This window comes from Puma concolor, chromosome B4, assembly GCF_028749965.1.
Source record: "Puma concolor isolate L17-30 chromosome B4, mPumCon1.1.hap2, whole genome shotgun sequence".
Classification (NCBI taxonomy): Eukaryota; Metazoa; Chordata; class Mammalia; order Carnivora; family Felidae; genus Puma; species Puma concolor.
In genome coordinates, this window is record NC_141673.1 from 113,720,572 (window position 1) to 113,735,929 (window position 15,358).

General features: G+C 34.4%; 1 protein-coding gene across 4 annotated transcripts in view; it reads right to left on the reverse strand.

The window, feature by feature from the left end:
* The window catches only part of LOC112867942 (coiled-coil domain-containing protein 7), a 149,122-nt gene that overhangs the window by 48,012 nt on the left and 85,752 nt on the right, over positions 1 to 15,358 (reverse strand). For all 4 annotated transcript variants that reach the window (XM_086714617.1, XM_086714614.1, XM_086714616.1 and 1 more), the window contains 4 exons: positions 14,908 to 14,938; positions 13,917 to 14,006; positions 5,924 to 6,009; positions 2,251 to 2,305 (listed from right to left, as the gene is read on the reverse strand). In XM_086714617.1, coding sequence (XP_086570743.1) covers positions 2,251 to 2,305; positions 5,924 to 6,009; positions 13,917 to 14,006; positions 14,908 to 14,938 — 262 coding nt within the window. The remainder of the gene's footprint in view (positions 1 to 2,250; positions 2,306 to 5,923; positions 6,010 to 13,916; positions 14,007 to 14,907; positions 14,939 to 15,358) is intronic.

The window sequence follows — 15,358 nt, forward strand, 5'->3', positions numbered from 1 at the left end:
AATTCCTTTAAAATTCTCATTAAATCCATAGACCTTATCCAGAAAAAAAAATACACTTACATAGAAAATTTTGACCTTAAATTCAGAAAAGAATAATTTTAAATGACATTAGCTGCTACAGACTAAATGTTTGTGTCCCCCCGCAAAATTCATGTGTTATAACCTAATCTCCAATGTGATGGCATTTGGAAGTAGGGCCTTTGGGAAGTGATTAAGGCATGAAGGTAATACCCTCATGAATGGTTTAGTGGCCTTATAAAAGAGGCTCCAGACACCTCCCTTGCCCTTTCTGCCATGTGAAGACACAGCAAGAAAATGGCCTTCTATGAACCAGGAATTGGGCTCTCACCAGACAACAAGTCTGCTGGTGCTTTGATCTTAGACTTCCCAGCCTCCAGAACTGTGTGAAATAAATGTTTGTTATTTAAGTCACCCATTCTTTGTTATAGAAGCCTAGTATGGTCTGAATTTTTGTGTCTCGCTTCCCTCCTCCCCCAACCTGCAAATTCACATGTTGAAATCCTAATGCCCAATGTGCTGGTATTAGGATGGGGGCCCTCATGAATGAGATTAATGTCCATACAAAGGAGGACTGAGAGAATGCCTTTGCCTTTCCTGTCATATGAGAAAGAACATGAAGTCTGCAGCCCAGAAGAGAGCCCTCACCCCACCATGCTGACACCCTGATCTTGAACTTCCAGACCCAAGAACTGAGAAACAAATTTCTGTTTTTTATAAACTACCCATTCCCTGATATTTTGTTAAAGCAGTCCAAATGGAATAAAACACAACCCAAATGAACTAAAACACTAACTTAAAAACTTCAAATATTAACTATATAATGGGATTATAATAATTTTAAATACACAAATAAATATACTGTTAAATATACTGTTCCGTATAAAATAAAATGTTAAGTATGGTAGGCAGAATTCTAATATGGCCAGCATGATCTCCATACTTGTGGTTATGCTCTGAATAATCCACTCCTTTTGACTATGGGTGGGACCTGTGACTTGTTTCTAGCCAATAGAATATAGCAAAGTGATGAGATACCACTCCTTTTATTAGACTGCATTATATAGCTAACATGACAAGATATCATTCTCATGATCATGTTACATTATATAAGACTGTCAGCAAAATAGAGAAACCGGCCTTGAGGAAAAAGCAAGCTGCTGTGATGTCAACTGCCTATGGAAAGGTCTCATGGCTGAGTGCCTCAGTCCTAGGAAGGAAATGAAGTTTGCCACATCCAGTTGAGCTTGGAAGAGTAACTCAACTTACAGAATAGAATAGACCCTAGCCATTACCTTGATTGCAGTTTAGTGAGACCTTGAGCATAACCCTAGCCATTACCTTGATTGCAGTTTAGTGAGACCTTGAGCATAAGACACAGCTAAGCCTGCTCAGCCTCCTAACCCATTCAAACTGTGAGATAATACAAGTTATTTTAATAACTGAAAAATTTATGGTAACTTGTTATGCAGGAATAGAAAACAAATACCATAAAGTTGAACATTTTATATTCAACATCTCAAGTGGCTCTCTCATTTTCTTCCCAAATTTATGTTACTTGATTCTTGAACTATTCACATACACTTGTGGGACACAACTCCAGCCACTCACTAAAATGAGTGGTGTGATCCTCTGACAGTTATTATAAAAAATAAAAAAAAAAGTGAACTTGTAGCAAAAAAAAAAAAAAAAAAAAAAGTATTCCAAAGCCAAGATGAAATAAAGGTTACTTACCTTTCATTCGATCACATAAAAAAGAGTGGACTCTATAAGTCACAATTACTGAAGAGCTTTTTCTTATTTGATTCTTACACCTCATATGCCTTTTTAAGATAAACAGATACCGTTTGACCCATTTTAGTAATCAAAAATATAAAGCTCAAGTAGGTTAAATGAACTTCCATTGTCACAGAACTAGTAAATCACTGTTATGACTCTCAAGATGACCTTTCCTCCATGATATTGTCTATAATTGAATAAACCATGGTAATTTTCATAACCTTGACTTGACAGTAAACATGCTTGGATTTACCATTTTATTTTCTGAAAAAAACTTACTGAGAAAGTCAACCAACAAGAAATATCTTAGAAATAACGTTAATACAAACATACACACAAATGTACACACAAACACATATATCCCCATGTTCACATACATACTAATGTTATCTACATATATAATTATCAGAGTGACTATTAATTAAATTTAGATGCATAGAGTATGTGTGTTACCTGAACTTGAAGCAAATCTTCTTTTACTTTAAGCTCTTTTACTAGAAACTTCTTCCTGTTATTAAAAAAGGTTTTTAAATTTATCATAATATTTTAAATTGCATGACTACTTTGCTTTCTTATTAGTACTTAAACCATTTTTAAAGAAATAAAATTTCTCAAAACAGTCATATTTTTAAGAGACATAAAATCCATATAAGTGATAAATAATTGAAAAACATTTCTCAAGCTAACTTCACATTGGTATGATTAAAATATGCAAGGGAGATGAGGCAAGGATTGTCAAAGTACACTGGTTATTTTTTTCCCCTCTGGTCATCTTTTCTTAAGTTTTTATTTAAAGTCCAGTTAGTTGGGGCACCTGGGTGGCTCAGTCGGTTAAGCAGCTGACTTCAGGTCAACAGGATCTCACGGTTAGTGGGTCCGAGCCCCGCATGGGACTCTCCTGACAGCTCAGACCCTGGAGCTTGCTTTGGGTTCTATGTTTCCCTCTCTCCCTCCCCCTCCCCTGCTTACATTCTGTCTCTCTCTCTCACATATAAATTAACATTAAAATTTTTTTAATACATAAAGTCCAGTTAGTTAACATAGAGTTATATTAGTTTCAGACGTACAATACAGTGATTCAATACTTCCATATAACACCCAGTGCTCATCACAAATGTACTCCTTAATCCCCATCGCTTATTTAACCCATCCCCCCACCCACCTCCCCTCTGGTAACCACCAGTTTGTTCTCGATAGTTAAGAGTCTGTTTCTTGCTTTGCCAACAACACAAGAAACAACACATGTTGGCAAGGATGTGGAGAAAGGGGAACCCTCTTGCACTGTTGATGGGAATGCATACTGGTACAGCCATTCTGGAAAACAGTATAATGGTCCCTCAAAAAGTTAAAAATAGAACTACCCTATGATCTAGCAATGGCATTACTAGGTATTTACAATGAGAGTACAGAAATACTAATCCAAAGGGATACATGGATTATCTACAATAGCTAAATTATAGAAACAGCCCGAGTGTCCATCAACTGATGAGTGGATAAAGATGATGTGATACCCCACCACCACCACATACACACATACACACACACTGGAATAATACCCAGCCATTTAAAGAATGAAATCTTTGGGAATACAAGCTGGTGCAGCCACTCTAGAAAATAATATGGACGTTCCTCAAAAAATTGAAAATAGAACTACCCTACAACCCAGCAATTGCACTACTAGGTATTTATCCAGGGGATACCGGTATGCTGTTATAGAAGGGACACATGCACCCCAATGATTATAGCATCACTATCAACAATAGCCAAAGTATGGAAAGAGCCCAAATGTCCATCGATGGATGAATGGATAAAGAAGATGTGGTGTGTGTGTGTGTGTGTGTGTGTGTGTGTATAAAATGGAGTATTACTCGGCAACCAAAAAGAATGAAATCTTGCCATTTGCAACTATGTGGATGGAACTGGAGGATATTATGCTAAGTGAAGTTAGTCAGAGAAGGACAAAAATCATACGACTTCACTCATATGAGAACTTTAAGAGACAAAACAGATGAACATAAGGGAAGGGAAACAAAAATAATATAAAAACAGGGAGGGGGGCAAAGCATAAGAGACTTATAAATATGCAGAACAAACAGAAGGATACTAGAGGGGGTGTGGGAGGAGCGTTGGGCATTAAGGTAAGGAGCATTAAAGAATCTACTCCTGAAATCATTATTACACTATATGCTAACTAATTTGGATGTAAAGTTTAAAAAATAATATTAAGTATTAGGTTAAAAAAAAACCTGATAGTGGCACCAGGAGATAACCAGAAAACTAGAGGATCAAACATCTCAGAGGAATACAGCAGAGAGAGAGCTCAATCTATAACATGACACCTGTTTTCAATGCCATGATATTAGACAAGTACCTGTACATTTAGATGCAATCAAGGAAGGATGGAGGTAGGGCTGGGGAAATCTTAAATTGATGGGATTTAAATTAGAAACAACCAGGAAAATCTTGAAACATATCCATTTCAAATCTTGTAATGTCTAATTCTATGGAATTAGCTAGATTAGATTTTTTGGAGGTTACAAATAGAAACAAAGAGGTTATAATTTTGTATTCATGAGTCAGAGGATTGGAAATGCTATATCTTTGTTCCCACAACTTTTTCTAAATAGACTCAACATGTTGATTTTCCACGAGAAGTTAGCTTTAGGGGCTGGCTAGCCTGGACCATAACTGCAACCTGACAATTGCCTTTGGGAAATTATTTTTTTTAATGTTTATTTATTTTTGAGAGAGAGAGAGTGTGTGAGCAGGGGAGGGGATGAGAGAGAGAGGGAGACAAAGGATCCAAAGCAGGCTCTGTGCTGACAGCGGGGCTCAAATTCACAAAGTAGTTTGAGACCATGACTTGAGCTGAAGTTGATTGCCTAACCGACTGAGCCACCCAGGCACCCTGCCTTTTGGGAATTTAAACCGGACCTCAGAGTATCAAGAGGGGATTTTTCCTTTTTGATATGGAAAGTTAGTCATTAAAATCATGGCAATGTTCTATTGTTTAAGAAGATGAAAAAAGTGATATTTTGGTAACTAATATATCCCAGCACCTACAGCAGTGCTTCCACAAAACAAGCTCTCAATAAATCTATGTTGAATAAATTAAAAAAAAAAAAAGGAATGAAATCTTGCCATTTGCAACAATGTGGGTGGAGCTTAGTATAATGCTAAGTGAACTAAGCCATTCAGAGAAAGACAAATACCATATGATTTTACTCATATGTGGAATTAAAGAAACAAAACAAATGAGCAAAAGAAAAAAAAGAAAGAAAGTAGTCATCTTTTCCTCTCTGAGACAAAGGTCAAGGTTACTTATCCAATGAATTTCTTTTCAGAATTTATAGAACTCTATAAAGATTGAATTCACAGTTTCTTTTAAAATTATGTATTTATATTAGGGGTTTTTAAATGTTTATTTATTTTTGAGAGAGAAAGAGAGACAGAGCATGAGTGAGGGAGGGGCAGAGAGAGAGGGAGACACCAAATATGAAGCAGGCTCCAGGCTCTCAGTTGTCAACACAGAATTCGATGCAGAGCTCAAACTCATGAACCGTGAGATCATGACCTGAGCGGAAGTGGGACACTTAACCAACTGAGCCACCCAGGCACCCCGTATTAGGGTTTGACTAAAGCAAATTCAAAATGCAAAAAAAAATTTATATTACTAAAGAGATATTCACTTAAAAAGGCCACTTTACAATAATCCACATGCATAAAAAATAGATGATTCCTTTCACAAAATAAGTATAATCAAAAAAAAAAAAAAAAAAGAATAGCCCAGACTGAGGAGTTAATATACAAATCACAAATCACTAGCTAAACCATCAAGGAAATAATGTAAATCCTCTGTCCCTAAAATGATTTACAGATTTAATTCTGTTTACTTATTCCTGACTATTTGGTTCATTCTCCTAACCTACTTTTATTCTTTGTTCTTCCTTTCCCAGCTCTCTTCCTCCATCATATCCTGGTCTGCTTATAAAACTATGGTATTACGTAGTGTTACATTTTTTAGAAACCTGTTAAAAGTTATGTTTATATGATCTCAAATTGTTTGTATAAAATGAAAATGTAAATTAACAAGGAAAAAATATAAACATGTAGCTTTATATCTTACTCTTCTGTATCCTCAGATTTTCTTTTGTCTTTTTTCTTCTCCATTTTTATAGTTTTCTTTGTTCGATCATATGTAGACTTTGCTTTCTGTGCAATTTTATATAAGCCAGAAACAAACAGTTAATGAGACAATAATTAGAGGGAAGTAAAAGATAATATGCATTACTAAGATTTCCATTTTACTTTGAGAATCACTATACTATGTTTCAAGAAAAATTATCTAAAAAGAAGCACAACAAAATTAAGGATACAATCAGAATGCTTGTTATGGTACTCTACTGAATGTAAGTTATATATAAGTTAATACATATCAAAAGAAGTAAATTCCCCTGACAAATTACAGCCAGGTCTTCTCTAATATATACATATCTTCCTGAAAATCATCTATGAAAACTCATGCACTAAAAACTGCAGGATATATGAGAGAAATGAGGTAAGGTGCCCAGCATGCAACAAACATTGTCAATGATACATTTTTTAAAAATAGAAACCTAATAAAAACAGTTCCATTTTACAAAGTTAGATGATTTGAGAAACACATAGTATGAGAAATATAGTTCTTTATTTTGAGAAAGACATGAGGTGTGTTTGTGGAAGTGATCATCGAATAGGTTGCAAATTGTTATCGTGTAGTTTGGGAAGAAGGATTATCTGAAATCACATAAAAAGTTGTAGTGACAGATGTGGACTGGTGTGGTACACTACAAACATGGTTAACGAATACAGTGTGCAGAGTCTGCTTTCTCCTTTTACCTAGTACTTTTAGCAGATGAATTTGTGCATAAACACATGTAAAATTCATATTATGTTCAAATTGTTTGTTAGAACAAATTTGCATTTCAAAACAAATATTACAGCAGAACCAACCACATATTTTAAAGTATTATTGAATGACTATGTAGTACTAGATTATTTTATACAAGAAAGTTGAGAAAAAAATTAACAATTAGATTACTGAAATTTGTAGATGAGCTTAATAATAGAGACCTATTAAGGCATTAGGTGTTTATTTCCTGTTTTATACAACAACTCCCAAAAGATACAACTTCACTATAGTGGCAAAGTTCTCACAAGTTAAACACAAAGTGTAATAATCCTCATAAAATATGAAAAAACCAGTATAATAATGAATTGCAATGGAATTCTTAAGGTCTCCAGGTAACTTTCTAGTTTAAATATGAGTTTTGGGATGTATTTCTTATACAGAAAAATCTAATATACATTGGCCATCAAAAATACTTTAAAAATGAAAGGAAAAAAGACTAAAAGTAATGAACAGATCATCAGTTAGTTGTGAGAAAACTTCAAGTGGACAAATATACTTGTAATTTCAGTACATAATGGAGAGAAGAAGTGAGCAAAGAAAATAAATATTTGAAGAAACAATGGACAAATTTGACTTTCAAATTTGACAAAACTTTATGCTCACAAACCCACAAAAAATATAAGGAAAACTAGTTCTAAGACATATGATAATAAAATTATAAGCAATGATGAGGATAAAATCTTAAAAGCAGAGGAGGAAAGTAGATTCTATATAAAATAAAGTGGACAGCAGACTTTTCAGAAACAATGCAAGCCAGAAGATAAAAAAGAAACTCTTTAAAGTACTAGAAGAAAAGAACCAGCCAACCTAGAATTCTTTGTCCAGAGAAAATATGTTTTAAAACTGAATAAAAAAAAAAAAAGTTTTTTCAGAAATCAAAAAGTTGAAAGAATGAATCAGCTGCAGACCTGAACAACAATAACAAAAATTATGAAGAATCCTTTAAGCACAAGAAAAATGACACTAGACAGAAATAAGGAAATATACAAATTAAAGACCAACATAAATGATAATTAAATGAGTAAATAAATATAAAGACTGTTTTCCTTATTATTTAAATCTCTTTAAAAGGTAATAGTTTACAGCTAAACTAATAACAATGTGTTGTGCAGCTTATACCATAGATAGTAAAATGTATGAAAATAGTGGTACTCAGGCTGGAAAAGGACAAAGCACATTATCTTAAGGTTCTTAAGTACAGTCTTAAAGGTTCTTAAGTAAAGTTTTAAAACAAGACTGTAAACCCTTTACTATAAAGCAAGCAATTGAGCAGCAAATTAAAAAGTAATAAAGATTTTGTTACCTGGAAGTGTGGTGCTATTGTAACATATAACTAAAAATGTAGAAGTGGTTTCAGAATTGGGAAGTAGGCAGAGGCTGAAAGAATTTTATAGAGCATGAAAAAAATATTTAGCAAATTATGAAAAGAAGAAAAATATTTTAACCTGATAAACAATATTGAAAGAGAAAGAAAGAGCAGGCTGAATGACCATAGAAACAAGAATATTTCCTTTTAAAATCAGGAACAAATGGAAAAATACCTACTCTCATCATGTCTATTCAATATCATTCTAGAGGTCTTTGCTAGTTTAGCCAGGCAAGAAAAAGAAACAGTATTACAATTGGAAAGCAAGAAAATTTAGGCTATTATTAGTCACATATACTTTGGATACAAAATTAAGTAAACAAAATTTATTACACTTCTCTAATGACAGTTTAAAAATATTTTTTAATGGATAGCAATTAAAATAGCATAAAAATCTGAAACATTTATACTTTATACAGCAAGGCTGTCATTCAGAATAAAAGGAGAGATAAAGATTTTCCAAGACAAGCAAAAACTAAAGGAGTTTTGTGAACGCTAAACCAGCTCTACATGAAATGTTAAAAGGGACTCTTTGAGTAGGAAAGAGAGACCAAAAGCAACAAAGACTAGAAAGGAACAGAGACAATCTATAGGAATACTGACTTTACAATGGCACTAAATTCATACCTACCAATAATGACTGAATGCAAATGGACTAAATGCTCCAATCAAAGACATAAGGTATAAGAATGGATACAAAAATAATACCTATCAATATGCTGCTTACAAGAGACTCATTTTAGAACCAAAGACATTTCCAGATTGAAAGTGAGGGTACAGAGAACCATTTTTCTTGCTAATGGATTTCAAAAGAAAGGTGGAGTAGCCATACTTATATCAAACTCAATTTTAAACCAAAGACTGTAATAAGAGATGAAGAAGGGCACTACATTATAATAAAGGAGTCTATCCAACAAAAAGATATACCAATTTTAAATATTTATGCTCCCAACTTGAAATCAGCCAAGTATATTAGTAAAAAAACACTTAAAGAAACTCATTGATAATAATACAAGAATAGTAGGGGACTTTAACAACACACCTACAACAATAGACAGATCATGTAAGCAGAATACCAACAAGGAAACAATGGCTTTGAATGGCATACTGGACAAGATAGACTTAAAAGATATATTCAGAGTATTTCATCCTAAAGCAGAAGAATACAAATTCTTTTAAAGTGTACACAGAACATTCTCCAGAATTGATCACATACTGGGTCACATGTCAGCCCTCAACCAGTAGAAAATTTTGAGATCCTACCATGGGTATCTTCAGACTGCACAATGCTATGAAACTTGATATCAACCACAGGAAAAATTTTGGAAAGACCACAAACACATGGAGGTTGAAGAACATTCTACTAAAGAATGAATGGGCTAACCAGGAAATTAAAGAAGAAATAGGGGTGCCAGGAGGCTCAGTCAGTTAAGCACCCAACTTCAGCTCAGGACATGATCTTATGGTTCATGAGTTTGAGACCTACATCAGGCTCTCTGCTGTCAGTCAGCACAGAGCCCACTTCAAATATTCTGCCCCATCTCTCTCTGCCCCTCCCCTGCTCCAGCTCGCTCACTACCTCCCTATCTATCTCTCTCTCAAATAAAAAAATAAAACATTAAAGAAGAAATTAAAAAATGCATGGAAGGGGCGCCTGGGTGGCGCAGTCGGTTAAGCGTCCGACTTCAGCCAGGTCACGATCTCGCGGTCCGTGAGTTCAAGCCCCGCGTCAGGCTTTGGGCTGATGGCTCGGAGCCTGGAGCCTGTTTCCGATTCTGTGTCTCCCTCTCTCTCTGCCCCTCCCCCGTTCATGCTCTGTCTCTCTCTGTCCCAAAAATAAATAAACATTGAAAAAAAAAATTAAAAAAAAAAAATGCATGGAAGCAATGGAAATGAAAACACAACAGTCCAAAACCTCCAGGATGCAGCAAAGGTGGTCATTAACAGGGGAGAATATAGCAATACAGCTCTTACCCAAAAAGCAAGAAAAGTCTCAAATACACAATCTAACCTTACACCTAAAGGAGCTGGAAAAAGAGCAGCAAATAAAGCCTAAAACAAACAGAAAAAGGTAAATAATAAAGATTAGAGCAGAAATAAATGAAATAGAAATTAAAAAAAAAAACATTAGAACAGATCAACAAAACTGGGAGCTAGTTCTTTGAAAGAATTAACAAAATCAATAAATCCCTAGGCAGACTTATTAAAAAGCGAGAGAGAGAGAGAGGGAGGGGGGGAGAAAGGACCCAAATAAATAAAACCTCAAAAGAAAGAGACATCATGACCAAACACCACAGAAGTACAAACAATTAAAAGAGATTATGAAAAATTATATGCCAACAAATTAGGCAATCTGGAAGAAAATGGATAAAATTCCTAGAAACATATAAACTACCAAAACTGAAACAGGAAGAAATATAAAATTTGAAAAGACCCATAACAAGCAAAGAAATTGAATTAGTAATCAAAAATCTCCCAATGAACAAGAGTCCAGGGCCAGATGGCTTCCCAGGGGAATTCTATCAAACAGTTAAAGAGTTAATGCCTATTTTTCTCAAACTGTTCCAAAAAATAGAAACGGAAGGCAAACTTCCAAACTCATTATATTAGGCAGGCACTACCTTCATTCCAAAACCATGCAAAGACCCCACTGAAAAGGAGAATTACAGGCCAATATCCCTGCTGAACACAGATGCAAAAATTCTCAAAAAGATACTAGTAAATCAAATACAACAGCACATACAAAGCATCATTCACCATGATCAAGTGGGATTTATTCCAGGGCTGCAGGGCTGGTTCAATATTTGTAAATCACTCAACATGATACATCACATTAATAACAGAAAGGATAAGAACCATATAATCTTCTCAATAGATGCAGAAAAAGCATTTGACAAAATAAAGAATCTATTCTTGATAAAAGCCCTCAAGAAAGTAGGGATAGAAGGAACATACTTCAACATCATAAAGGCCATATATGAAAGACCCACCACTAATATCATCTCAATGGGGAAAAACTGAGAGATTTCCCCCTAAGTTCAGTAACATGACAGGGATGTCCACTCTCAACACTGTTCAACATAGTACTGGATGTCCTCGCCTCATTTTCATAAAGAAGAAAAGACATCCGAATTGGCTAGGAAGAAGTCAAACTTCCACTCTTAGCAGATGACACGATACTCTATGCAGAAAACCTGAAAGACTCCACCAAAAAATTGCTAGAACTAATACATGAATTCAGCAAAGTTGCAGGATACAAAATCAATGTACAGAAATCAGTTGCATTTCTGTACACCAGTAATGAAGCAACAGAAACAGAAATCGAGAAATTGATCCCATTTACAATTGCACCAAAACCCATAAGATACCCATTAATAAACCTAAGCAAAGAAGCAAAAGATCTGTACTCTGAAAATTAAGGAACACTTGTGAAAGAAACTGAAGACACAAAGAAATGAAAAAATATTCCATGCTCATGCACTGGAAGAACAAACATTGTTAAAATGTCCATACTATCCAAAGCAATCTACACATTTAATGCAATCCCTATCAAAGTACCAACAACATTTTTCACAGTGCTAAAACAAACAATTCTAAAACTTGTATGGAACCGCAAAAGACCCCAACCATCCAAAGTAATGTTGCAAAGAGAAAAAAAAGAAAAGAAAGAAAGAAAAAGCAAAGTGGGAGGCATCACAATTCCAGACTTAAAGCTGTACTACAAAGCTGTAATCATCAAGACATTATGGTACTGGCACAAAAACAGACACATAGGTCAATGGAACAGAATAGAAAACCCACAATGGACCCACAACTGTATGGTCAACTAATCTTTGACAAAGCAGAAAAGAATAATCAATGGGAAAAAAGATAGTCTCTTCAGCAAATGGTGCTGTAAGAATGGACCACTTTCTAACACCATACACAAAAATAAATTGAAAATGGATGAAAGACCTAAATGTGAGACAGGAAACCATTAAAATCCTAGAGGAGAAAACAAATGGTGTTGGGAAAACTGGACAGTGACATGCAGAAGAATGAAACTGGATCACATTCTTACACTATACACAAAAATTCAAAATGGATGAAAGATCTAAATATGAGAAAGGAAACAAAGTCTTGGAGGAGACACAAGCAGGACCCTCCTTGACCTCACCCGTAGCAAGGTCTTAGTACACACATCACCTGAGACAACAGAAACAAAAACAAAAATAAACTACTGGGCCTTCATCAAGATAAAAAGCTTCTGCACAGTGATGGAGACAATCAACAAAACTAAAAGGCAATTTACAGAATGGAACAAAATATTTGCAAATGATATACCTGATAAAGGCTTAGTAGCCAAAATGTATAAAGAACTTATAAAACTCAATAGCCAAAATAAATAATCCAGTTAAAATATGGGCAGAAGACATAGACATTTTCCAAAGAAGACATCCAGATGGCCAGCAGACACATGAAAAGATGCTCAACATCCCTCATCATCAGGGAAATAGAAATCAAAATTACAATGAGGTACCACCTCATATCTGTCAGAATGGCTAAAATTAACAACATAAGAAACAACAGGTGTTGGTGAGGATGCAGAGAAAGGAGAACCCTCTTGCATTGTTGGTGGGAATGCAAACTGGTGCAGCCACTCTGGAAAACAGCATGGAGGTTCCTCAAAAGTTAAAAATAAAACTACCCTATGATCCACTATTTACACTACTAGATATTTATCCAGAGAATATGAAAATAGGAATTCAAAGGGATACATGCACCTCTATCATCAACCAAGAGCCAAATTATGGAAAGAGCCCAAATGTCCACTGACTGATGAATGAATAAGGAAGATATGGGGTGTGTGTGTGTGTGTGTGTGTGTGCATATATATATATATATATATATATATATATATACACATATATATACATATACATATGCATACACATATATATACATATATATATACACACACACCCCATATCTATATATAGCATATCTATATGTATATGTATATCTATATCTAGATAGATATAGATATAGATGATGATATAGATGATGATATAGATATAGATAGATATAGATATATAGATATAGATATAGATATAGATATAGATATAGAGATATAGATATATAGATATATACAGTGCAATATTACTCAGCCATTAAAAAAGAATGAATTCTTGCCATTTGCAACAAGACAGTATTATGCTAAGCAAAATAAGTCAGTCAGAGAAAGAAAAATACCATAGGATTTCACTCATATGTGGAACTTAAGAAACAAAACAAAGGATCATGGGTTAAAACAGAGAGAGGAAAACTAAGAAACAGACTCTTAACTATAAAGAACAAATTGATGGTTACCAAAGAGGAGGTGCGTACAGGACAAGTTAAATAGGTGATGAGGACTGAGCGCACTTGTGATCAGCACCAGGTGTTGCATGTAAGGGTTAAATCACTAAATTGTACATCTTAACTAATATACTTTATGTTAAATAACTAGAATTTTTAAAAACCTTTAAAAAATAAAATATATTTGAAAAATCTAATTTGTTGATATTTTAATAAATAAATATTTGGCCTAGAAATGTCTTGTGGAATGTTTAAATTTTATGTCTGTTTTTCATAGTATCTGGTTTTAATAGCTAATATGGTAATTTAGAAAATAGCGTTATTTTACTTTCACAGCATAGCTATTATCTATAATTAATATCAAAAATGTGTTATAAAACATTTAAATATATCTTTGACGTCTGTCCTACAATAATAAGGCTTTTTAGGTATTCTTCCATTTTCAGACACTAAAATTGAACTAACCTCTGTAGTCTTCAACTTTTGTAGTTCATTTTCCAGCACCAATTTCTCCTCTAATAACACTTGGAAATTACTTTGCATTTCTTTGTATTTCTAAAAACAAAGAATATAATTTTAGTAATAATGAAAATCATACAGGGGCACCTGGGTGGCTCAGTAGGTTGAGTGCCAGACTTCAGCTCAGGTCATGATCTCACTGTTCCTGAGTTCGAGCCCCATGTTGGACTCTGTGCTGACAATGCAGAGCCTGCTTTGGACTCTCTGTCTCTCTCTCTCTCTCCAAATGACAATGACTCTCTCTCTCTCTCCCCCTCCCTCTCAAAAATAAATAAATATTTTTTAAAAAGAAAATCATATGTTTCATCACAGAGAAGCTATTTGGGCACTTAATTATTAAAGTAAGAAAGTCTCCATGAACTCATGAAATAATGAACCATTGGGGCGCCTGGGTGGCGCAGTCGGTTAAGCGTCCGACTTCAGCCAGGTCACGATCTCGAGGTCCGTGAGTTCGAGCCCCGCGTCAGGCTCTGGGCTGATGGCTCGGAGCCTGAAGCCTGTTTCCGATTCTGTGTCTCCCTCTCTCTCTGCCCCTCCCCCGTTCATGCTCTGTCTCTCTCTGTCCCAAAAATAAATAAACGTTGAAAAAAAAAATTTTAAGAAAAAAAAATAATGAACCATTGATATTAATCTGCATAATGAACTACAATTGGGGCTGAAAGAGGCAAAGGAGCTAGAAGTAACAATAAATGGAAATGTAGAAGAACATGGGGTATTATAGTTCAATATTTTAGAAGTGAAGTGTTTTTGAGTGACAATAAAGTCTAGTAAAATAAAAAAAGACAAAGCTTTCCAGCTCACATATACATAGAAATTTCTTGAATAAACTTAGGAAGCACTAAACCTTTATTGAAGATTATGCATCCTGACAATTTCTAGACTCTACTAATATTTTCACAGGCAGAGTGCAATTTCAAACTGAGAGTGCTATACTTACATCCTCTAACAAACCTTGATCATTCACAGCTCTGAAAAACAAACCAAAAATATCTGTAATGTATTATCATTTTATATTCATATTTTTATTTATGTAACATACTTATATATTTTCTTTGAAAAAATTTAAAATAATGTAAATAATGTTAGAATACACTTTGACCATTATTCCAAAAATCCAGTGCTCTCTCTAGAGATATTATTAGATTGCTGTGTATCTTTTCAGAACCTGTTCAATACATTTATATAATACTACATATATCTATTTGATTCTATAATTTTTGTTAGTAGGTTGGGTGACTGCCTTGTTTTCTTTTTCATGTAAATTACAGCAATGTATATATTGTCCTAAACTTATTATTTTCACTTCACACAATGTCTGAGATCTATTTATATTGGTAAACATAGATGTATCTCACTCCTTCTAAGTACCACTTCTTATTCCATAGCAG